This window comes from Trachurus trachurus (assembly GCF_905171665.1).
Source record: "Trachurus trachurus genome assembly, chromosome: 1".
NCBI classification, from domain to species: domain Eukaryota; kingdom Metazoa; phylum Chordata; class Actinopteri; order Carangiformes; family Carangidae; genus Trachurus; species Trachurus trachurus.
Window position 1 is genome coordinate 6,744,631 of NC_139891.1, and position 24,964 is coordinate 6,769,594.

The window sequence follows — 24,964 nt, forward strand, 5'->3', positions numbered from 1 at the left end:
TGTGTGTGTGTGTGTGTGTGTGTGTGTGTGTGTGTGTGTGTGTGTGTGTGTGTGTGTGTGTGTGTGTGTGCTGCAGTGAAAAGCAGTCTAAGCACAGCACACTGAAGGGCTGTTTGGATGTTTGACCCCAGATAGGAGCATGAGGAGAGAAGAGATGGAGAGAAAGACAGCAGCAGACCGAGTGAGAGTCCATTATCAATATTTCAGAGAGGGGAAGAGAGGACTGGGTCAGTGGAGGAGGCCAGGGAGGGAGAGCAGCAGTGACCGTGAAGGGGAAAGATGCAGGGAGAGAGAGAGGGAGAGAGAGACGGAAAAGGGAAGAAGGAGGTGAAGAAAAGAGCAAATGAAGAAAAAGACTAATGGGAGTGGAGACAAATAGCTAGGTGCCTGACAGGACTCGTCTTTCACTGTCAGGCTGAATTTTCTTAGTGCAGAGATGTCGTTTATATTCGTTTTATTTAATTTGCGTAATAATAGTTGGTTTTGTGTATGAGAGATGAAAATTATGACTGATTTGAAATGATTTACACGCAAAAAAATATCTGAGTGCACATTCGGTGACTCACCTAGTGTGTGTGTGTGTGTGTGTGTGTGTGTGTGCGAGCGCGTGCGTGCGTGTGGCCACACTGTGCATGTTAGTTGGAAAGGAGAAAACAAACATAACAAGGTTTGCTTCCATGTAGGGATCATTTACATCAACTGAGGAGAAACTGATTTGTTTAAACCACTCAGGCACACACACAGGCATGAACACACGCACACACACACACACTTTTGGATGGATTTTCTATTATTTGACTTGTAAAATGCAACATATTTGTCCCTTTTTCTGTTTCACTTCAAGCAGGTTCCTATCATGTCTCCTTGCATCAGTCACACACACTGAGTCAGTCGGCAGCTGTGGGCGGATAGAACAGTGTAATATCAGCATCGTGATACGAGACGGCATTTTACATATTAATAAAGCTAATGATTACTTTCCTCATCGATCAACCAGCCAATTATTCTCATGATTAACAGATTACAGTTTAAAAAAAAAAAAGAAAGGCACAATGAATCACAGTTCCCTGAAGCCTAAGGGGTTGGTTGTTTTATTTGACCAACAATTAAAACCTTCATCACATCCTTGATCAAATCCTTGCCTCTGACCCACAGGACATTGAAAACATTTGGCTACAATCGGCACTCAGTTATCACAGTGGTTGTTCAATCAATTGTCAGACGAGTAATTACTGTGATATTGCTGTGTTTCCATGGGACTGATAGCAGCTTTACAGCTCGGTGATTATAGACAGTGACGGCCCGCTTGGTTGTCATATCTATATAAATGTCTCTAAATGCACAACTTATCAACCTTTTTTTTTTTTTTTAAATAATAAATACAGACAGGTATTTGTTAAAATACATTTGAGCAAGCAGTGTAATTAAAATTGAATTACTGTATGCTCACATTGTGGAGCTAGGTTGCATAAAATGATATATCATGAGTTTATTTACATTGTAGGGTAAACTGAGGAGTGAAACATTAAAAACCAATACAAGTGGTATAAAACTAACAGAAATCCTCAGCAGACCTTTCTGACAAAATCCCTGACAGGAGACAAATATTGCTCCAACCTGATGTCCAGCTCTCACCCGCTCTGCCTTCCTCTTCCAAACAAAAGCTACTGGATGCACACGGCTCTGCTCTGTCACACCTCAGCCAGCGATTGTAGAAGAAGCCGAAGCAGTTTGTGTAGCCATGACATTTTTGTCACGCATCAGGATCACAATCCTGTTCTTTGTCCAGGGGTTTTGTCTGGGTGACATGGTGAATAGTAACACAGGTTATGCTGACACACAAATCATATTCAGCACAAAAGGGGCAACAGACGGCACGTCACCTCAGTATTTGTTAACAGTATGTTTTGCTCATAACTGTCTTGCTCTTGGAAAAGTAGAAATTTTAACTGAAACCATGTTAGTGTGTGGTAAGTAAAAGCTCGAGATCATATTGCTCAAAGGTGCCACTTCTCTAAATCCATTTCTCTGTATTTTATCCTTAAGGAGCCTATCTATGGTTATAAACTCTTTGGTGCTGCAGGCATTTCAAATGTTGTAAGACTAAAAGCAACATGTGTTCAGTCAGCTTCATACATTACTGCACCTGTAGATGTGCATCCTGTGATTAACATTCGAAACACATTAGGAATAATTGGCGGCTTTGGTTCCAGCTCACTTCACATATTGGGATTTAGATTTTCCAGGATGTGGGATAGCAAATCTATTTTACATTTTTATTACGCTAACTGTATGTTATGAGATATTTCCATATCTGATTGCAGGCTGGTTGAGATGTTATACGCCTAAAACCTGACAATGGGTTGTACTGCAGCAGGCTGTTCACCATGCTTATTTTAGCAAAAAACAAACATCAGAACTGATCATTTTTTATCTGTTAATCTATTCATTTTTTGCCTATACACATCCATGTTGCATTAATTTCCATAGCCAACTTATATCATTAGGAATGACTTTTCATACATTGTTGCCCATAAAGTTGTAATTATTTTGTTTTCAGGCACATTCCTCTTTTTATTCTTATTAAAAAGTTAATTGTGGTTTAATTTTCACAGTGATATGTTTGGAAGACCAATAAGGATTTGAGAAGATTTACACTTTATCTATCAAGAATAAATCACATTTGTCACAATGATTTCATGAGAAGAGGTAAAAAAAAAATAATAATTTCAACTTCATGGGCAACATTAAGAAGAAGTACTGAAACAATTCTGCCCATTTCATCCTTCTTATCATGCTTTCATACTTTGGTTATACAGTATGTCCATGAAAAAGTCCATTACATAACATGGGGTGTGAAAAAGTCTTAGCTTTAACTTGCTGAACTCTTCAGAAACCCTGCGTAGCAGATCTGCAGCCTGCTCCGATAGACAAAGGGCTTCAGTCAGTGCCTCTTGTGTCATGTCGTGTTGTAGTGACAACAACTTTTTGACTCTTAAATGGGCATCACCAAACAAGTCAGTCATTCTCCTTTGTGTTCTTTGTCTTCTTGTCTTGTGTTCTGCTTGTTTGCTTTTCTGTTGGCCCACCCACAGTCTGTCGCCCCACAAGTGTTTTGTCACGCTTCCCAGGCTGTGGAATATGTTACCTGATAAAATAAAGTTATAATAATAATAATACAACAATTAAGTCAGATAAATCGGGCAATGAATATGTTGGTTGTACAAATGTAGTCTGCAACTACTGCTGCTGTTTTCTTTTTAAATTAAAATTAAAGCTACACTTGGTCCTACCCCACAGCCAGGCGAGGTAGCCGAAGCGCACGCACACAAGCTAGGGAGCAGGCGCACCGTATCCATAGCAACCACCAGAGACTCCATCTCGCATCTCCATCAGCACCGAACACACTCTTCTTCTTACTCGCTTTCGCTGTGCAGGCAGTCGTTGTCAGCGGTATAGCATTGGCAGTTTTATATTTTACGGCTGCTCCATATTATGTTTTAAAGGTGATAGCGATTCTCTGTAGCGGGGGTGGGGGGTGTGGTACCTGTCTGCTGTGATTGGCTGCTGCTCCTGCCCTCTCTACCTGACTGGTGGAACAACTCTGGGAGCGTTGGATTTTTGCAAATACAATTCCAGGCTGTAGGTGGAGCCAGAGGAGTTGGATTTTTTGCCCTAAATTTCATGTAGTACTTCTAGCAGAATAAAGTAACAGTCCCAGCAAACTGGACTAAATAACTGTTCCAACTGTAGCTTTAAGACTGTATTTGTTTTGTCAATGAAATGAGAGAAGGTACTAAAAAATGCCACAAGGCAAAGTATCATCTTCAGCGGTATTGTTTTGGCCGATTATCAGCATATTGCATATTCAACATGCTCATGTGAGCAGGGGTCAGGTGATTTGTTTGGTTGGGGGGCCCTGCAAGATCAGGTGCAGCGATGCAACTAAAGGGACTAAAGAGTCAGAAAAAGGAAGACAGGGCAGACTGGCTAAAAGGTGACAGTCCAGCCCTGTTATTTATGAAGCTGCCAATCAGATTTATATCCTTATCAATCAAAGGTACAGGATCATTCTGCATCACTTTGCACAAAAGCTTCAAATCCTTGAGCAGCTGAAACCAGCAAATGCCTTTTTTTGGGGGGATTTCAACAACTCTGCTTCACACTGGATGCTGATCAGGTGGAAAACAAAACAGTGATAAATGGGCAAACAGTCTCCTTAAATCCTGGAGAGTCTCAGACACAGAGAGAGTGCTTATAGGACACAGAGAAACAATATGCTTTTAACCCAGTGAGGCTGCATTCTGGGGTTATGGCCCATTGGCCATAGAGGATAAATAAAATAAAATAAAATAAAAATCTTTACCTATCTTAACCTTCTTTATCTCATTTTTGCATGTGTTAGTATTAAACATTTAGTTTTGTCTTTTATTTGAAGAATATATGAAAACGGATGGCCAGAGACACCAGATGACTTTGAAAATGACTTGGAAAAAAAAACATGCTCTGGATATATCTGCAAGCAATCTCCTCCTGCTGTTTGCTGCCTGCAACAAGCGAATGATTGACAGAGGGCGACACCTCCATTCCCCAGAGTCACGCATCGACCAGACAAACATACAGGCTCTAAAAAGCCCGTAAGTGGCTTTGACTGCAGCATGCAGGCCCCGGCCCTCTGGGAGCTGTAGAGGTCAATGGTCTGAAACAGGCTCAGAGTCACAGAGGGCACTGTAGTGTGTTTTAAAATCCTTCCTTAATCCTAATCGTCTGCAACGAGAAAATTCTTGCCATTGGTGTTATTAAGAAGTATTTCACACCTAATAAAGCTTTTGCTTTCATTGTGTTGTCAGAAGTCTAATCTCTGCCTCTGCTGTATTAAATGATCTCTCTCTCTCTCTCAATCACACACACACACACACACATTCATTCATCCATTAGGAGCATAACACTTTAAGGCTGTTTTGTCACGTTATGCTTCATAGTGATCCACCCTCAGGCTCTGATAGCTCTCTGACCAGAAGGGGGGAGGTTACTCTCCCTCTTTATCTTTATCTGTCTCTGTTGATTTCATGGCCTCCACCTCTAACTGTGTGATTCTTTTGTACCTGATATGATTTCATGTCAGTCTGAATGATTTCCAGCAGGCTGGCTCTAATGGCTTTCAGGTATCGTTTTCTTTCCACAGCAGTGAGTCAGTTAGATTTTCTTTTTTTATCTATTGTTCAAAATTTCGAGGAGCTAAACCACACAGGATTTATTTGGCTGACTCCTGATCGGCCTCTGTCATTAAGGTTTTCTTTTCATTCTTATTTCATCTCTCTGTTATTTTTTTTTTTATATTAATGGATTCTTTCTTTTTTTCTGTATTGAAAATAGTCAAATGACAATAACAAGCTCCCCAACTTAAAACTTTTTAAAGTGTATGCCTTAGCCAACAGTTTAATCTCTGAATAGTTCAATTCACATTGATATAGAACAGGAAAACATGACAAATCCTCATGTTTCAGAAGCTGGTGCCAACAGATATTTGCCAGTCTTCCTTCATAAATTAATTAACCCCCTAAAGCTCAATGGCATCTGTCATAACAAAACTCACGCTGTGACTCCAAACGCTGTTCAAAACCACAGATCATCATTTTAAAGAGGAGATTAAAACATTTTCCCAACGTACCAAATGTGTCAGGCTGAAATAAAATTATTCACAAACATCTAGACTATTTGATGGAACAGGCAGCGATCAAAACCATGAAATATTTCACTCATTCAGCTCGAATGGGGAGCTGGAGCTGAGGCAGTTTTGAATAAGAAGATACTTGGGGATAATTGAAAAGAGAAAACCACTGAATTAAAGGGATGAACCACAATTATTGTTGATTGATTTTCTCTTACTATTGCATCACTAAACAGTTATTTACAGTGTTTAACTTAAGTTAAAGGTACACGGTGTCTCTGTGTTGTGGTGTACATGTACATTAATGCTTGTGCGAGTGTAATTTATTTCACTCCAGGCTCACACTACTCACACACTCTCACTTAGAGACTGCTGCTGCTCCAAGTAGGCCGGCTGGTGGCCTGGGGCTGGAGTTTGGTTGCAAGCTGGGAGCATGGTGCTGCAAACAGGGGGGACTGGGTGTGTGGCTTTGTCAAGGCCCATCAGCATCCTTGCTCTACTTACTCTGCATCAACACTTAAGGGTTTGTGTGTGCGTGTGTGTGTGCACAAGAGAGAGAGAGAGAGAGAGAGAGCAATGGGGGTTGCAAGCAAAAGAACATGCTGCCACAAGGGTTTTGGATGAGATGAGACGTATTGTGTGTATATGTGTGTTAATGTGTGTGTGTATGAGAGGGATAAAAAAAAAAAAAACGGAAAGATTCCTCTTCTGCAGACCTTGTGTGTGCGTTCATATCACAGTGGTCCTGGGGCCTTTATTACTACAGTCTTGTTGGTTCAGTGGACTTAAAGAAGGCAGAGGTCTCTTTCTTCTTTCTCTCTCTCTCTCTCTGTGTGTGTGTGTGTGTGTGTGTGTGTGCTGGACGCATAAGCACGAGTCTTTGAATGCATGTTGGACATTTGTTGAGGAGTGACCTAAATCTGTCTGCCATCATTACCTAACAAGAAGACGGAGAGAAAAGCAAGTCAAAAAAGAACACACGCAAGCACACACACACTTGCATTTTGACGAGTACCACACATACACGGGACATTCATTATTTGAGGAAGTGTGTAACTACTGCTAGAAAGACAATTGATGGCAATTTTTTATAGAAATGAGAGATGATGAAGATTCCTGGAACGGTCTCAAGCACATCAGGGAAAAAACCTGGCTAATTGGCCGGCCAGAGGATTTAGGGCATTTCTACATTCATGTCAGGAAGCCATGTCTCATGTTCAAGGTCTTGATATTCTGAATGACTGCAAAAAAGAAGAAGAAAGAAACTCAAGTTTGTTCAGAACGTACCTGACGGGGCAGCATCACGGTGGAAGCGCCATCTTACTCAAGCAGGAATTTCCAAACTTCAGGGACTTTGTCACCTTCACGCTAAGGGAAGCAGAGATTCTCTGTAAACAAAATCTTAAAAAAGAGGAGTTGCCCATACACAGAAAGTTGAAAAGACACAATAAGTTCAAAGTCACTGGAGTTGTTTTGTCAAGACGGTGAACATCACACACACAGCTGTTCTGAGTTCACAGGAAAACCTCTGGATGAAAGACTGAATGTATGACGTGCAGCAGCAACATCCGGGCTGTAGTGTGAAAGATCAGCATCACAGAAACTCACGTGAAACCTGAAAATGAAAACCTGCATCCTGGCTCCATGACACGACACGATCACCGTCGCTAAAGTCAAACCACTGTCAGCCTCCGATCCAAGCACCAGAGGAAGCAGCTACCATGTTGTCTCTCAGTGTGGAGACTGAGGACCATCCATCTCCATGATCCTTTCAGTGTGGCTCACTTCCTTCAGCAATCCAAATTTGCAATGTCTCATTTGTGCACTGCTGGACACTCACACTAATGTTCTTAAAGGGATAGTTCACCCAAAATTCAAATTTCACTCATTATCTACTCACCCTCATGTCGACTAAGGGCTGGGAGAAGTTTCAGAGTCCTCCGTTCCTTCTCTGAGTTACGGGGGGGTCCACGCAGCAGTATTTGTCCATATAATGGTTGTCAATGGATACCAACTTTCTTCGTCCAAAAAGACACACCAAAAAACATCCAAATACCTCCATACTGCTCGTCTGTAATGTCCCTCTTGTATTGAAGCCCCGACATGAGAAATTGTTCCGCCGGTCAGTGCAAATCACGCGAGATTTGCACTGACACAGGCAGAGCAGTGAACTGAGACACTGGGAGCTTCCACTACAAACAAGCTTAAAATATAGACTTATTTAATCTTTTTCAGAACAATTTCTCATGTTGGGGCTTCAATACAAGAGGGACATTACAGACGAGCAGTATGGAGGTATTTGGATGTTTTTGGTGTGTCTTTTTGGACGAAGAAAGTTGGTATCCATTCACAACCATTATATGGACAAATACTGCTGCGCGGACCCCCCCGTAACTCAGAGAAGGAACGGAGGACTCTGAAAATTCTCACAGCTCTTAGTTGACATTAGGGTGAGTAGATAATGAGTGAAATTTGAATTTTGGGTGAACTTTAATTAACCAAGATGTTAGCAGTGGCCTGCAAACCAAAACATAACTAACTTTTACAGACAAAAAGGATGCATTACAGAAACAGTAATGCAGGATGGAAGGGCTCAGAGTGTGAGGTTACAACTCCACAATCCTCATTGATTTCCGCCCTGCTCACACCAAAGATTGCATACCAGTAAATCAAACACACATTCCTACCTCTGAATTGCAGAAAAATTGGTCTTTTAACAGGACACTGACATCATTGCAAGTAATCCTGGGAGCACACAGTTCACACAGATCTAGGGTGGAGCATTATAGACTGCTCATTGCCTCACCATTGACTCACTCTGTATCACCAACATGTGTGGAGTTGCTATTGAAGAACTTCCTCCTCAGGCTCCATCTGATGCTATCAGGGTTCCCTCAGAGAAGCTGTGAAGGCTAGACTCTTACTCAGTGTGACGTCACAGTGATGTGTTTTACCTCTTTTAAAAGATATTAAGAAACTAGTCAACAAGTGACTGTTTGGGGAAGTATGGGTTATACGACGTTTGGTTATGTGAGGTATATAAAGATTGCATGTTTTGCACCAGTGAACACACAATTTAGAGAAGTGGAAGGAGCAACAGAACAGAAGCTGAGAGATGAGCTGCTGTGGACAAGAGTCTGCAACTTCAACTCAACTTCAACTTTATTCATTACAGTATTTCCCCCAGGGGGGCAATTAGTTTTGCAGTAGACAAGGACATAAAAATGACGCAAATCCTGTAACAGACACATAAAATAACAACATTATCATCAGCACAGCAAGGGTGATCCACTATGCACAACCACAAATCAACAACAGAAAGATGAATGACAGTAGTACAGTAAAATCAATACCTATATAAATAAATATAAAGTGCAAAAACACTGCAAATAAAAATGTAAGGTGCAAGAACACTGAATGCTTATTGCAAACGAAGCCCTGCACCTCTGCTTTAGGTGATCTGACACTGCACAAGTACAGGAGGACAAACAGAAAGTGTACCCTGAGGAGATTACTACTTACCTGGGGAGGGAACTCAAACTGCAATCTGTATCCATGATGCTACTCTTGTCCTTCTCTTGTAGGAATTCCCCCCATCTAGCGGTGCGGTTGCATATCTGAACGTATTCTTGATGTTGCGTTCAGGTGAAATCGGGCAGACGTCAGACAGACAACAGACGCTGCATGTAACAGGATAAACAAGCGTCTATGTAAACAAGTGGTCCGCCAGCACGAGGCAAAACAATACAGGTGTGACAATATGTTGTCATGGTGATATGGTATTGTTTTTACCGTCTTTCTCTCGTGGAGTAAAATGACATCCGGTTGGTTTGCCGACGGCCGTCTGCCTGACTGCACCTGAATGCAACATCAGTGCCTCCGTCCTTCCTCACACTACACAGTGGTGACAGTTTTAACAGGCGCTACCTGGGAAACTTTCTCCCCGCCCCGACAGCTCCGCTGAGTTTCCGTGGTTACCTACGGTCACGCTGCCACTCAACATGGCCGCCTCGGTTCGGTGCGTCGCCCACTTATGTATTTGTAACGACTTGTAACAACTCATTTAAGGTACGAGAAAGCTTTCATTTGTATGCGGGTGTGATTCCACTTAAGTGAAATACGTATTTATGAAAGACATATTTGATTTTTGCTAATAAAAAGCCAAATAAGTTACATACTGGAGCTTTAAGGTGGGAGGAAAACTGAAAAAAAGCATCTCTCCTTAGGCTACCTCACAGAAACATTACCCGAATGATTATAGCTTATTACTATCATCAGGCCCAACATGAAGTGAAGTGTCTAACCATCAATGAGATGTGATCAAACTGATACGCAGCTCAGTAACACTGTCATGAACATTTAAATACATGAGATTATTTTGAGCAGAGATTGTCACTGAGTTGAAAACATGGACTGTAGATAAATGGACACAGCCTCTGTGATGTCACCCAGTTTGGAAGTACAGCCCATCGGTGCCGTCTTGTCTGTACCTGTCTGTACCAATGGAGGTGAGGCAAAGTCCCAACTGGGCTTTTTTGATGTGCGTGTTTTTCTCACAGTTTGTGAGTCTGTGTATCCCAGACTTTGGTGCAAGCTCACTTGTGGTAAGCACACACTCATCCAACTGTTAGTCACAGCGACACACCCTCACTCATGCAGAAATGCAAGCCTCAATAAAATCAAAATAAGTGAGTTATATAGAAATTCACCCCCGTATGAGATAGGAAGATAATAATTTTTTCTTTTATGCTTTCTCTTTCTGTTACCGTTTACGGTTTGTTCGTGGTGTACTGAGTGAATGTTGAATTAAAGGGACTATGCATCATCGGATGGAGAGTGAGACCATTATTCAGCTACAGCTCGTCCATATGTCCCCTTATAAAAGTCCACAGCCCTGCATCGCCCTCTGATCACCTGTGCCTCCAGTCAGCTCTTCACCTCGTTACCCTGCCCTGCTGTGGAAAAGCTCATCTCCACAACATCATTTATTTAGGATTACTGAAAAGTGGCCCAAGCTGAGCTATGCCCTCTGCCTGTGTGTGGATAGAAAGATTAAGACTCTTTTATGGGTCAGTGGCCACTGTTGCTCCTGGCTAATTACAGATTTAAAACACGTAGTCAAATGCATGTGCTTTCCCTCCCAAACACACACCCAGCATCTCTCACCTCTCTCTCTCTCTCTTTCTCTTGCTTTCTTTCGGACTGCACTGTGCTATCACCATGGTAACAACAGATTGAGAGACTTTTCACTGCACCGGTTGCTCAATTGTTATCTATTTCTCTCTATCTCTTATTCCTCTCTGTCTACATCCTGATTATTCTGTACCTCCGCCATGCTGTGTTTTCTGACATGCACTGTTTTATTGACCTTCCAATACACACACACACACACACACATCCTTGTAAATATATCTTTGTGAGGACATGTCATTGACATAATGTATTCCCTAGCCCCTTACGCTAACCTTAACCATCTAAAACAAATGCCTAAACTTAACCATTACTCTTGACCTAATTTAAACCTAATTATAACCTAACGTCTTAACCCAAGTCTTAACCCTCAAACAGCCCTTTGAAAAAGTGAGGACCGGCCAAAATGTCCTCACTTCCCAAAAATGTCCCCAGTCTGTTGGTTAAAAACTTGTTCCGGTCCTCACAATGTAGCATGTACAAGAACACACACACACACACACAGAAGACAGTGCATCTCTTCACTCCCAATCTCACACTTCTTCTGCTTTCTCTCCAGGCTCTCCTAACACGGCTGGTGGTGTGACGTGCTAACTCTTCCCGCCCAGCATGGCTGTGTCACTGTGGTTCCTGGGGGTGTGTGTGCTCAGTCTGGCTCACGTCGCCCCTTCCGGCCAAGGTAAGCGCTAAGCGTGACGCCTCTGAAGTGTTGATCCAGACACAGCAATCAGCAGGATGAATCATAAACACTGTAAAGCAGCGGAGCGATAGATTATGCTGATCTATGACTCAGATATAACAAGTCATTGTTTTGCGAGACATGAAGTAGGCTATAACTCAGCCCTCTGACTCCAAAGAACCACAAAGTCATCTTGGCAAAGTTCTGAAAATGCTCTGACCCAAATAACCAAAAGATTAGCAGAACATTTTAAGTATGCAGTTTGCCGAAGGGACTGTTTCAGAAGCAATCGACTCATTCAGCACCACAGACAGTGAGAGCGCACTGGCAGCATACTGATCTCACCAATGTGTTTGGCTGGGGTTAATCCCGATACAGCAAAAACCTTTTCATGTGTACATGATACTCCAGATGATGTGAACATCGTCTTAACCGGATTAAAGTAATGTTAATGTGCTTTTCTCTAATAACCCAGGTTTACGCAGCTTAATATAGCAGTCAGGTGCCTTTGCACACAGAGGTGTGGATGAGTGACAGCCAGCCTTCAAATGAAAGAAAATAAAAGTATTGTACTTGTCAAATTACATTTTCCGATCACCTGACAGCCAGTAGACTAAGCCTCATGCTCCCCAGTGACTGAAAACACAAGATGTTGTGATGTACCTACAAATCACATGGCATGAAGGTGTCACAGTGGAGGTGCAGTGTGAGTGATGCCATTAATCACACTCTCTGGGCATCGAGGGATCTTTCCAGTGTATGCTTTCACACATGAGCATTTTAAAGATTAAATTAAGTCAGCCAGCAGGTGTTTACAGTGCAAGAACATTCTGCGTGTGTTAGAGCTATTGGCTTACATCAAATACAGGCATGGGCATGATTTGATAAAAGGATTCAGTGTCAGGTGTTTACATATATAATATAACTGGGGAATTATTAGTGTAGCGTGTGTGTGTGTGTGTGTGTGTGTGTGTGTGTGTGTGTGTGTGTGTGTGTGTGTGTGTGTGTGTGTGTGTGTGTGTGTGTGTGTGTGTGTGTGTGCAGGGGTGCAGATCCGATGTCAGGATTGGGGGGGACACAAAAGTGATTTTTATTTTTTTTTGCCTGTATGCAGCTCCATATTTAGAACAGGCACATACAAGTTGTGATTTATGGTAGCATGTTATATGCGACCATAAATCACAACTTGGTAGAGGCTCACCATATCATTCAAAAAGTACTGCACAGGGAATCATTTATTGTGCTTGTTTATTTGTCCTAAACAGCCAACAGCACGTATCACTAGTAAATTATAATTTTAAGGGTCTTGGACATATAATATCTGCTCACGTTCTTATCTTTCGCCTCCCTCCAACCTTCCCAGATCCCTGATTCTTCCCACCATCTTCCTTTTCTCCCAGTGTATGGGACTACTTTATGCATGATTAATTGATATGGATGAATATCAAAATATGAAGCCCTAAGATTAAGGGGGTTGTTTTTTTAGGCCTGCTGATGTCATCAGCGTCTGAGTAAGAAACTACCCATTCATTTACATTGTAGTGGAGGAGACCAGAGATGGGATGTTGAGTCAGAAATACAGTATATTTGTCAAACATTATGCTATTTTACACCATTTCAATCATTTCTTTTTAGATGTGAATCAAAAATGTGAAGAATGTGAAGTCTGAAAATAAATTTGTTCAATTTTGAATAATTTGGGGTATTTTCCCGGGATCTGCACCCATGTGTGTGTGTGTGTGTGTGTGTGTGTGTTTGTGTGTGTGTGTGTGTGTGTGTCAAGATAGCTCATGCTCAATTTCATCTGCAAAGCGGACATTTAAAGGGAAACAACTTTGCTACTCCTCAGTCTGGGGAAAAATGATGTTTTTACCACATATTTAGAACAGGCACATACAAGGGGAGTCAGGATGGCTCAGCCTCTGCTGCAATATGGCCAGATGGTTATCCACCACTGAGCCCTGCCTGAAATACCTCAACAACTGTTACATGGATTATCATGATATTCTGCACAGACATTTATGGTGCCAAAACAATAAATCCTAATCACTTTGCGGATGCACTGACACCATAAGGTTCACATTTGTGTTTTTCAGTTAAATGTCTGAACAACTACAGGGCGAGTTGCAAACATTTGATAATGTAGAGATTAGAGATTATAAGCATGTTACCATAGTCATTCGGAGCATAACGACCCTAAACGCAACAAGGAGGACTCAAACGCACAGTTTAGAGGTGGGCTTACAGGAAAGGAATTTATTCAAAAAAACAAAATGCACTCAAGGAGGATGATAAAAGTAGAAGAAAAAACGCCCACGTGGAGGATCAACAAGACAGACAAAACTAACTGGCAACGAGACAAGTGAGACAAGGATTCTTTATACATGAGGTAGAGGAACACAGGTGAAACCAATCAGGGTGACAATCTCAATGCAGCGAAAAACCACACAAAGGGAGGAAGTCAGCATAGGGAAGTTCATGACAAGACTGGATATGATAGTGACTTTAACTAAACATAAAAAGACACAGACCACACATGAACACTTTACATAAACATGATTTAAATGAACACTAGCATGCTTAGCATTAGCATTCAGCCAGAAGCGCCACTCATGCCAAAGTAAAACCTGGCAGTGAAACTAATTTAGCTAACGTTAGCCCATAGCTGCATTTGCCAGCATTCAATTAACCTGGAGCATGCTTAGTAAAAATGTGCTTTTGTAAACATGTGTCTGGTTTCCTGCTCTTCTGCGCAATGCTTTTTGTAAAACATAATTTAACATAATTTGAATAACATTATTCAAGCAGGTCAGATTAGAATTTTCCCCACCTTGAAACCCAACCAAATTCTATTAAAGCAGAAGTAAGCGATCCGGTGGTTTTGGCCAACTTCCTGTCAGCTGATGGAGTTAGCAGTCCCCGCCCTCGTCCCTACGTCACCACATTCACGCGCATCCCTTGGCTGCACACACAGAGAGGACCGCCCCTTTATGCCGTTCTCTCTCCTCATTGGATAAAGGTTGTAGGATACAAGGAAAGTTTTCTCCTCGGCTTACAGCAGAGCAGAGTGACTGACAGACCCGTGTTTCAGACCAAACACTTATAAGTGATTGCTGTTGGAAGATATAACTATTTAAGACTTATATTAAAGCAGAAGTGAGTGGTCCGGTCGTTTTCGCTAATGCTGCGTTCCAGGCAGGCTTTTGAAATCGTAAATTACAGCTTCAAGTCACAACTTACGACTTTGTAGCGTTCCAGGCAACCCACTCGTGTTTTTCCGACCTGTTTTACCGGTGAAAGTCACTATAACGGCCACCCGTAACTTCCGACCGGTGAACTCGTACCAGATTGAACTGGTACGACTTCACGGTCGGAAAAATACGAGTTTCCTTGAACGCACCATAACAGTCACTCGTCCCTACGTTGCCACATTCACGGCGTTCCTTGGCTGCACACACAGCCCTGCATGCCGTTCTCTCTCCTCATTGGATAAAAACTGTAGGATACGATAAATGTTTTCTCCTCGGCTCAGAGCAGAGCAGAGGGACTGAGAGACCCGTGTTTCAGTCCAAACACTCTATGTAAGTGATTGCTGTCGGAAGATCTAAGACTTATATTAACACAAATATATCACTCACTTCTGCTTTAACACAAATATTCCGCTTACTTCTGCTTTAATAGTGGATAGACGTATACTATTTTTTTTTTTTTTTTTTATTTTGTTAATAGGCTACATGCAGTTTTGGAGGGTGTCAATTTGCTACACCTCAATTCTGTAAGTGTGATGGCTCCTAGACTGCCACTATGTCTTTGTGTGGTGAACCTACAGTTTTGTTTGACATCACACTATAACCCAGCTGTACTACTGTATGGGAGGGGTCAGGTTATGTTTCCAGAACATTTCGATGAATTCTGCTCAGTTCAGTCGAAAGAATATAAATGTGCACTTTCTAAAAAAAAAATCTCCCTGTGTTTGTCCTATCCCTCTCCCATCTCACCCCCCGCTGTCCCTCCTGAGCAGCCATGTCTCGGGCTGCCATGCCGTTTGGTCTGCTGCGCAGGGAACTGGCGTGTGAGGGTTACCCCATCGAGCTACGCTGCCCAGGAAGTGATGTGGTGATGGTGGAAACTGCCAACTATGGACGCACCGACGACAAGATCTGTGATGCAGACCCCTTCCAGATGGAGAACACTCAGTGTTACCTCCCTGACGCGCTCAAGATTATGGCCCAGAGGTGTGTATGTGCTCAGTTACACATGTACTGTTTACAGTGTTTATGTAGTGGCTTAAATGATGCAGCAAAGATGCTTATTGTCAAGCAATTCTTGTGCTATTTTGAGAACTAATCAATGAGACCAGCGAAGGTTTCCTACACAGGCCTGCAGTATGTGTACACTGCTGCACAACATACATGAGTTCATGTCAGAGGAAACATTAGACAAGGACAGTGCTTGTGTTGTAAGGCATGTGTACGTGCAAGTGCAGTAATCTCTCCATCTTAGTCTGAGTGCATGGCTGCACCATTAGCTGTGTACTCAGCAGTGTTTTCCTAGAAGAACTGATCAATTTTCTCTGCGAGGGAGAGTAGACAAATGGATTGTCCTTTGCTTCCCCCTTCCTGTCTGTTAATTACTCTCCCTCTCTTATTTGTTCTCTCACTCCATCATCCCTCCATCCATCCATCCATCCATCCGTCCGTCCGTCCGTCCGTCTGCTCGTCTTCAGGTGTAACAACAGGACTCAGTGTGTGGTGGTTGCAGGAGTCGATGTGTTTCCAGATCCCTGTCCTGGAACATACAAGTACCTGGAGATCCAGTATGAGTGTGTCCCTTACAGTGAGTATGCACATATATAAATATATATATACATATATACACATGTATATATATGAACACACACATACAAACACAAAAAGGATCACACACAAATGTGTGTACAGTATGTGCATGCAAAACTCTTTTAACCAACTTTTGCCTAGCTACATTTTAGGTGTGTTTTTCTTTATCTCATAACCTGTGATGTCAGCTGTTTCCCTGAGAGATTTATTGTAGAAAAGATTTTTTTTTCTCAGGGAGTTTTTGTGTATGGGTGTGTGTGCGTGTGTGTGTGCATGCTTATGTGTGTGTGTGCGTGTGTGAAAAATACAGAAAGAAAGTTGGATGGAGAAAGTACAAAGAGAGAAGCAGTAGGACTTTTGCATACTGTATGTCCTGTGTGTGAGTGTGTATCTGAGAATGTGCGTATGCACTTGTGTGTGCATGCGTGTGTGTTTTCTTTTGCAGATTCACGCCACAGGAGTTGCTCTCTTTTCTCCACAGGAGCCTGATTGAGGGAAGGAGAGATGAGGGGAGGTGGAGGGAGGGAGAGGGGGAGGATGGGGCAGGAGGGGAGGAGAGGAGAGAAGAGGAGTGAGCTGCGTCGCTTTGTGCTTCTTTCTTTCTTTTTATGTAAACTATAATGTTTGTGGTGAGAATGAGTTCCGAAGTCTTTATCTGTGCAATTCTTTCTTTCTTTCTTTCTTTCTTTCTTTCTTTCTTTCTTTCTTTCTTTCTTTCTTTCTTTCTTTCTTCGCTTGCTTGCTTTCTCTCTTTCTTTTCTCTCTTGCTTGCTTTCTTGCTTTTCTTTACTTCCCTTCTTTCACCCTCTGACTTCTCTTTCTTTCTCTCCCTCTTTTTTCCTATGCTTGAGTAGAAGTGGACCAAAAAGGTAAAGACAATATATTGTAGCATCTTGATCTCTCCTTACCCCCGACCCCTCTCTTTCCTCTTCTTCTCTTCCTCTCTTCTTTCTACCATTTCTCTCTTCCTCTTACCCTAGGACGTTGTTTCGTAGTCATGCTGGATGTTGCCCCCCTTTTTTCATTTCCTACTTGGTTCTTTTTTTTCCCCATTTTATCCATCTCTTGTTGTATGGAAACCCGTCCTTTTATCCAGTTTTATCCAGGTTCTGCACCTCGTCTCTCTTATTCTTGTCTCTCTTTCTATTTCTCTCCAGTTTCTTACTCTCTTGCTCCTGGTCGGTCTCTCTGTCTCTTGTTTCTCTCCCTCGGTCTCTCTGTGCACACAAACATGAACATGATCTTCTTTTTACCCTCTCTCTACTCTATTTCCTGTTCACACATTCACACACAAGCACTCTTTCTTTCTTTCTTTCTTTCTTTCTTTCTTTCTTTCTTTCTTTCTTTCTTTCTTTCTTTCTTTCTTTCTTTCTTTCTTTCTTTCTTTCTTTCTTTCTTTCTTTCTTTCTTTCTTTCTTCCTTCCTTCCTTCCTTCCTTCCTTCCTTCCTTCCTTCCTTCCTTCCTTCCACTCATCCTCCTCATGCTTATTTTCCCTTTTCTTCCCTTATAGGAAGAGCCCCTTATTTATCTTCATAGGAAAAATAAGACCAAATGTGTGTGATTGTGTATCCGTCTGGATGTGTGCTTACCAAGCACCGCTTACTCTATGTGTGTGAGTGTGTGTGCATGCCTATTTGCATGCCGGTGTGAGACTGTACAGTAAACATACTGTGTCCATACAGTTATTGACATGGTGGTGGACCAATTGTTGTGCTCAGTGTAACTAACTTGCCCTCTCATTCACTTCAAGGCAAAATTTAGCCCCGCCTTCTGCGTCCCTGATTCTACCTCACACTCTTCACTCTTTTTGCACTAACCCCCCTATACACACACACACACACACACACACACACACACACACATGCAGTCACACACAAAGCACATAAATACACTCACACACCTTTCATTGCAGTGTCCCTGTTGTATTACTCACCACACACACACTAACAGTGTGTGATTACACTTTTACGTCTCTTCTGTTGCTTGCCTCTCGAGATCAGCACAGGTGTTTTAAATCCCTCTCTCTCTTTCTCTTCATTCTTTTTTCTTAATCTCGCCGCACCAACTGCATCTAACTCAATCCATTTTTCATGCATCAATCAATTTTCCTCCCGCACCTGCCTCCACTATCGTTCCACTCTTTTCTCACTTCCTTCCCTGCTCTTCTTCTCCCGTCCTCTCTCTCTCTTCCTTCTTACATTCTGTTACCCTTCCTAACTCCCGTCTTCCAGTTTTCGTGTGTCCTGGCTCACTGCTCAGCATCCAGCCGGCCTCCTCGCTCCTGGAGGCGGAGCATCAGTCAGGTGCGTGGTGCAAGGACCCGCTGCAGGCCGGGGACAGGCTGTACGTCATGCCGTGGACACCGTACAGGACAGAGGTTCTGTATGAATACGCCTCCTGGGAGGACTACCGCCAGAACAGAATCACCACCACCTATAAGTGAGTCTTGTGTATTATTATGCATAAATTACATCTTCATTTAACCCTCCTGTTCTCCTTCTGGGTCAAATTGACCCAATCTGTTCCCTTCTTCCACCCTTCCTTCTTTCCTTCCTTTCTCCCTTCGTCCTTACTTCTCCCTTGCTCTTTTCCTTTCTTTTCCCCTTCTTCCTTCCTTGAACGAATCTGTTCCCCCCCTTCATCTTTCTTTCCTTCCTTTTTCCCTTCCTTCTTTCCACAATCCGTTTCCCTTCCTTCCTTCCTTCCTTTGTTCCCTTCTTCCTTCCTTCTTCTTCTTTCCTTGAACAAATCTGTTCCCTCCCTCCATCTGTCTTTCCTTCCCTTTTCCCTTACTTCTTTCCACAATCCCTTTTCCCTCCCTTCCTCCTTTCCCTTCATCCTTACTTCTTCCTTCCTTTTTGACCCAATCTGTTCCCTCCCTCCATCTATCTTTCTTTCCTTGTTCCCTTCCTTCTTTCCTCCCATCTTTCCCTTTGTCCTTCCTTCCTTCCTTCTTTCCTTTCATCCTTCCTGCCTTCCTTCCTTCCTTGACCCACAAGGACAACAGGAGGGTTTTAAAAAGTATAGCTGCACATGGTGACTACATATTTTCCATCATGTCCTAGGTTGCCTAGCCGCGTGGACGGTACAGGCTTTGTGGTGTATGACGGCGCCGTGTTTTACAACAAGGAGCGGACACGCAACCTGGTCAAGTATGACCTGAGGACTCGCATAAAGAGCGGCGAGGCAGTGGTGGTCAATGCCAACTACCATGACACCTCGCCTTACCGCTGGGGAGGGAAGTCAGACATCGATTTGGCAGTGGATGAGAACGGCCTTTGGGTGATCTACTCTACTGAAGCCAATAATGGACGCATTGTGGTCAGCCAGGTGGGTTCAGTGATAGCAGATCAATAATTAGAGAGGGTTTCAGTTCTCTAATCCCCGATGTGGTCCCTCCTCCCTTGTTGCAGGTGAACCCGTACACCCTTCGCTTTGAGGGCACGTGGGCCACAGGATTTGACAAACGTGGGGCGAGCAACGCCTTCATGGCCTGTGGCGTGCTCTACGCCGTTCGCTCCGTGTTCCAAGACGACGAGGGGCAAGCAGACGGTCGGGCCGGCAGCGACATGGTGGTTTACGCCTACGACACCAGCCGTGGACAGGAGCTGCCCGTTCAAATCCCATTCCCCAACCCTTACCAGTACATCTCCTCCATAGACTACAACCCCAGAGACAACCAGCTGTACGTGTGGAATAACTATTATGTGCTGAGATACCCGCTACAGTTCACCCCGCCGCCGCCCACCAAAGGTTTGCAGTTTTTTTTTTTTAACACTTTATTTATAAAGTTTTTAAGTTTAAACCACATATAGAACAACAGAGACAATATACAATGGAACAAAAAGAGAGCAGGACAAAACACAACAAAACAAACTGCCAGCCCACAGAGATATAAAGATGTAAAAGTTACAGTTATGCATGTCAGCTCACACACTGACCAGGACAGAGTCCAGAGAGTCCAAAGAGCCAGGTCCAAATGAAGACAAGGAGACTGGAAGCTTGGCTGCGCAAAGCACAATGTAGACAGTACAAAACAGAATGAGACAGAATAATAGTGTCCAGTGTAACTAGTCCGGAGGACGATGTCTGTCACTTTGAATATACTCAATAAAGAGTCCTCAGACATCAAGGAACTTGTGATGAGTGTCTGACAGAGTGTATCAAATTTCTTCCAGGTAGATACAAGAAACCATGTCGTTCAACCATTTCTTAAAACAGGGAGGAGAAACTGATTTCCGATCTCTAAGAATAACTGGTTTTGCTACGACCAAACCAAACGTAATAATCGTACCAAGAAAATTTATAATTGTGACATCCCTATTAACAAACTGAGAGATCAAGTGTTTGGAGGTGGGAGGTTTAGTCATAAGCTCATAGAAGCTGTGTTGCTCAGGCAAAGTTTCAAAGTGAGGGATCGATTGTCTAACACAATTTCTGACTTGCAAATATCGGAAAAGGTGTCTGGAAGGGAGACCAAAGGTTTGCAGTTTTACAAGTGCGGATGTGTCATTCATTGCACGTCATGTGATGAGTCCATTCAGTTACCCGTGCTTTTGTTGCCCCCAGGTCCCCTCTCCTCTCTCATGACGACCGTCCGCTCCTACACAGCCACCGTGGCGTTAACCCCGGTGCGGCCCTCAGCCTCTCACCCGATCGGTGTCATCAATCGAGGGCCTTTTGACCAGCGGCCAATCACAGCCATGGTCCCGCTGACTCCCCGTCCTCCTCTGCGTGTCCCCTTGGCTCCTGGGGGTCCCGGTCAGGTAGGCGGATGTGAAGGTCGGGTAGCACGAGGTGTGCAGTGGCCCCCCACCCTGAAGGGAGAGACGGTGGAACGGCCCTGCCCTAAAGGCTCACTAGGTAGGTGCAGCGCTCAGGAGTGTGTGCAGATGGAAGCTAGAGATGCACCCATCCAGTTTTTTTCCGATCCAATCCAATAATGATACCTGGGCTGAGCGTATCAGCCGATACCTGATACCGATCCCATACTACTGTTAAATGAATGAAGCGTATACCTTGCCATGTGAGTGAAGGCATCAGGCTTGGCATAAACATTTAGCCTTGTTAAAAAAAAAGGTAACAAATTAACCCAGATATAAATTAATATTATTTATTAACACATAAAAAAGTGTACATTAGCAGCGAAAAGAAATAAATAACACTAGATCGCTGTAACTGTATTGCTGTGTATGATATTAATAAAAAAGAAATGACTGGATCGGAATGCTGGATCGGCCTCATTCATCCAATATCCGATCCAGCTAATTAGTCAATATCGAAGCCGATATCCAATATCAGATCGGTGCATCTCTAATGTAAGCACGCCAGTTACGTTATGTAATTGTGTGTGCGCGCGTGCATGTGTGTCATTTTGTGTGTTTCTGTATCTCGTTTCCCTTTGAAATGTAGTCGGTTGTCCTTTCTTTGAACTTACCTTCACATGAGACACAAAAAGAAATAGAGAGGTTATTGTGTTCAGAGGAGGTGAGTTCATCAACTCTTCCTCTCGCTGTGCAGCTGTCTTCCTCAGCCCAGTGCCGCCTCTGAAGAGAAGCTGTTATGCAGATTATGTAGATAAGCCTGTGGTGCATTTTGCCTCTTCCTAATTATGCTGGACTTGGGTTTAATACAGAGGTGATAATTACACCAGGGCATTATGTAATCCTAAAAACCATGTTTCAAACTGAAAACAAGTGTAGCTGTTCACTGATTCTTGTACACAAATTACAGAATTAATCTGTGCTAGAGGGTCTACTTCTGTGTTTCACTTAATATGACAACATTTCATTTTCAACATACACTGTGAATTTTTTCAGCCTCTTTTAGTCCATAGTTTTGTTTTGACGGTACATTCAGTGTGATATGTTCACTATTTGATCATAGAGCTCATTACTAGCAGCGACAAGTTTAAAACCTCCCACTGTGTATCACCAGGTTATACACCAGCCAGTTGACAATGTTTATGAAGAAAATGAAACAAGCTAAATGAGCCAAAGTTAACAGTTTTTATCCAAAGCGAAAACAAAGCTAAAATCAGAGTGAATGCGAAGTATTTATTAAATACTTGGATTCATCTAGTTGCCACTAGCAAGACTCCAAATGAATATTGACGTAGCTGCATGTCTCTTGAATCTGTAAAGCTTTGCTAACACCGTAACATTATGAAATGCTAATATGTTCAGGGTGTGTTTTTTAATCCTTAGTTATTCTATACACCTAATGGCAAGAAACATTATCATTAAGAAACATCACATATTTTTTAAGCTAAAGCAAAACTCAGACACAACTGTTTATATCCATTACGCCAGGGAAATCAGAAGTCAAAAACCATCTCAGTAGACTTCTTCACCGTCTGCAGATCACTCCACAGTTTAGACACAAACTGGATAACAGTAAATCAGAACTGTGCACTAAATGTAATGTCGAGGTGGGGAGTTTTATTCATTGTGTTTGGACTTGTAGATATATTCATAAATACTGGCAAGATGTAGAAAATCGTTTACTTTTAATTTTTGACATCAAACCTAAACCATTGTGTCTACTGTTTGGCCTGGTGGACACACAACTCCAGAGTGCACTGCACACTCCAAAAGACTCTTCTCTATTCTCACTTTTTGTGCAAGGAAGAGCATATTGTTGAAGTGGATTGACTGTAAATCCTCTACATGGCTGGATGGCATAAGGTTATTTTAGACATGTTACCTATGGAATACTTAACATACAGGTCCAGATGTATGACTGAAGTTTTCTATAACATCTGGTCCCCATTCCTGACTTATATTGGTACAAGACTAGCAGCCATTGTGCTGAAGGGCCTGGTGGACCATAAACACACAGGGGTTACGAGTTTGGATGCACTTGATGTTAATGATGCTGCGTTGGTGGATTGTAAGAACTGACACCCCCCACTCTTACTTTTATGTATCACATATGTCTCTTTTGTTTATGTACGATATGGCCCATCCCCTCTTGTTCTTGTTGTTTTGGTTGTTTTTGTCTATAAAACAGCCCTGTTTGTTTGTTTTGTGGCTGTCTATGCTGACTTGTGTCTGTGTTCATGTATAGCAGGCTACTCCATGTTAGTAGGGCTGGGACAATATGCTTTTCTCCCGATTCGATTCTTCTACGATTTTTTGGATGGCTATTCGATTTAAATTGCGATTCTACGATATTGCTGATTCTCTCGATTTTTAGTCTGCATTTTTAATATTTATCTGCACAAAAATAATGTAGGAGCCTATAAATTAACATACTCCATTATAAAGTGAACTTAAACCCTTTTCAAAACCTGTACTCTCTGTATGTAAAAAAAAAAGGCAAACAAATTCACATTGCACAATATTTAAAAAAAATAAAAAAATATTTTTGACAGAAAAAATTGATTTAAAAATCGTCAAAAAAGGTATCGCGATATTTATGTGAATCGATTTTTTCTCCCACCACATGTTAGATATGTGAAGGAATAGAAACTTTTTTAAATTTTTCTTTATTTTTTTCTTTATATACATAGCCTTCCATTCATGTCTCTCCAGCCTCTTGCTCTATATTTGTATGTTCTCTTTTTCTAAATTTGTTTTTGTTACATGAAAACTCAATAAAGATATTGAAAAAAAAAAAAAAAAAAACATCTCAGGTTATAAAATCCCCCTCTGTCTGTCTGTGCAGGTATAGCCTCCTATCAGTGTATGTTGTCTCCAGTGGGTTGGAGCTCCAGAGGGCCTGACCTTTCTAACTGCACCTCTCCCTGGGTCAGCCAAATAGCACAGAAGGTTAGTCTCTCTCTCTCACACACACACACACACACGCTGTGCAAATGCCCTAAAACCAGTCAGCAAGCAGTTCCCTCTTAAATGTTAAACTATTTGACATTATGTGCCTCCCCCTCCCACACTCCCCCCACTCCAGATTAAAAGCGGGGAGAATGCAGCCAACATCGCTGGGGAGTTGGTCAACCTGACGCGGGGGCGGATCTACGCCGGTGATGTCAGCATGTCCGTCAAGCTGATAGAACAGCTGCTGGACATCCTGGACTCCCAGCTCCAGGCCCTCAGACCAGCCAATAAAGAATCCGCCACACGCAATTACAACAAGGTAAATTGTTCCCGTCGTCAGTGTGGATGTGTACTTGACCTTTCCCGCAAATGAAAGCGGAAATGTCATTGATGATCACTGGAACAATAAACGTCTGCTTCATTTCTGCTTTTCAGCTGCAGAAGAGGGAACGCACATGCAGAGCTTATGTTCAGGTAAACTATGACAGACAGTCTGACTTTCTGGCTGACAGGCTGATTGATTGACTGATTGATTGATTGATTGATTGATTGATTGATTTGAGTGATTCATTGTCTGGCATTCTCATTGTCAGGCCGTGGTTCAGACAGTTGACAATCTGTTGGGTCCTGAGGCTCTGGTGTCCTGGGCTGATATGAGCGGTGCCGACCAATCCCGCTCTGCATCGCTGCTGTTGGACGCAGTAGAGAAAGGAGCGTTTCTATTGGCCAACAACCTCTATGATGTCCGTTTCAGTGACAGGGCACCAAACGTTGGTACGTTGGTGGTCTTTCTGTTTCTTTTGCCATTTC

The 24,964-nt window shown here is 42.6% G+C and overlaps 2 protein-coding genes across 3 annotated transcripts in view; one reads left to right on the forward strand and one right to left on the reverse strand.

Annotated features, from left to right (window-relative positions):
• Nucleotides 1-24,964, forward strand: part of LOC311001986 (adhesion G protein-coupled receptor L1-like) — a 36,360-nt gene that overhangs the window by 1,127 nt on the left and 10,269 nt on the right. The window contains exons 2-13 of the mRNA XM_083993165.1: nt 11,421-11,540; nt 15,562-15,775; nt 16,267-16,376; nt 17,233-17,247; nt 18,611-18,818; nt 19,445-19,709; nt 19,793-20,132; nt 20,949-21,242; nt 24,048-24,151; nt 24,288-24,473; nt 24,590-24,628; nt 24,748-24,928. Of these exons, the coding sequence (XP_083849291.1) occupies nt 11,471-11,540; nt 15,562-15,775; nt 16,267-16,376; nt 17,233-17,247; nt 18,611-18,818; nt 19,445-19,709; nt 19,793-20,132; nt 20,949-21,242; nt 24,048-24,151; nt 24,288-24,473; nt 24,590-24,628; nt 24,748-24,928 (2,026 nt within the window). The 5' untranslated portion in view covers nt 11,421-11,470. The remainder of the gene's footprint in view (nt 1-11,420; nt 11,541-15,561; nt 15,776-16,266; nt 16,377-17,232; nt 17,248-18,610; nt 18,819-19,444; nt 19,710-19,792; nt 20,133-20,948; nt 21,243-24,047; nt 24,152-24,287; nt 24,474-24,589; nt 24,629-24,747; nt 24,929-24,964) is intronic.
• Nucleotides 12,631-24,964, reverse strand: part of LOC311002376 (dynamin-2-like) — an 87,335-nt gene continuing 75,001 nt past the window's right edge. For both annotated transcript variants that reach the window (XM_083993728.1, XM_083993727.1), the window contains exon 21: nt 12,631-12,644. The gene's annotated coding sequence lies outside the window, so the exon portion shown is untranslated. The remainder of the gene's footprint in view (nt 12,645-24,964) is intronic.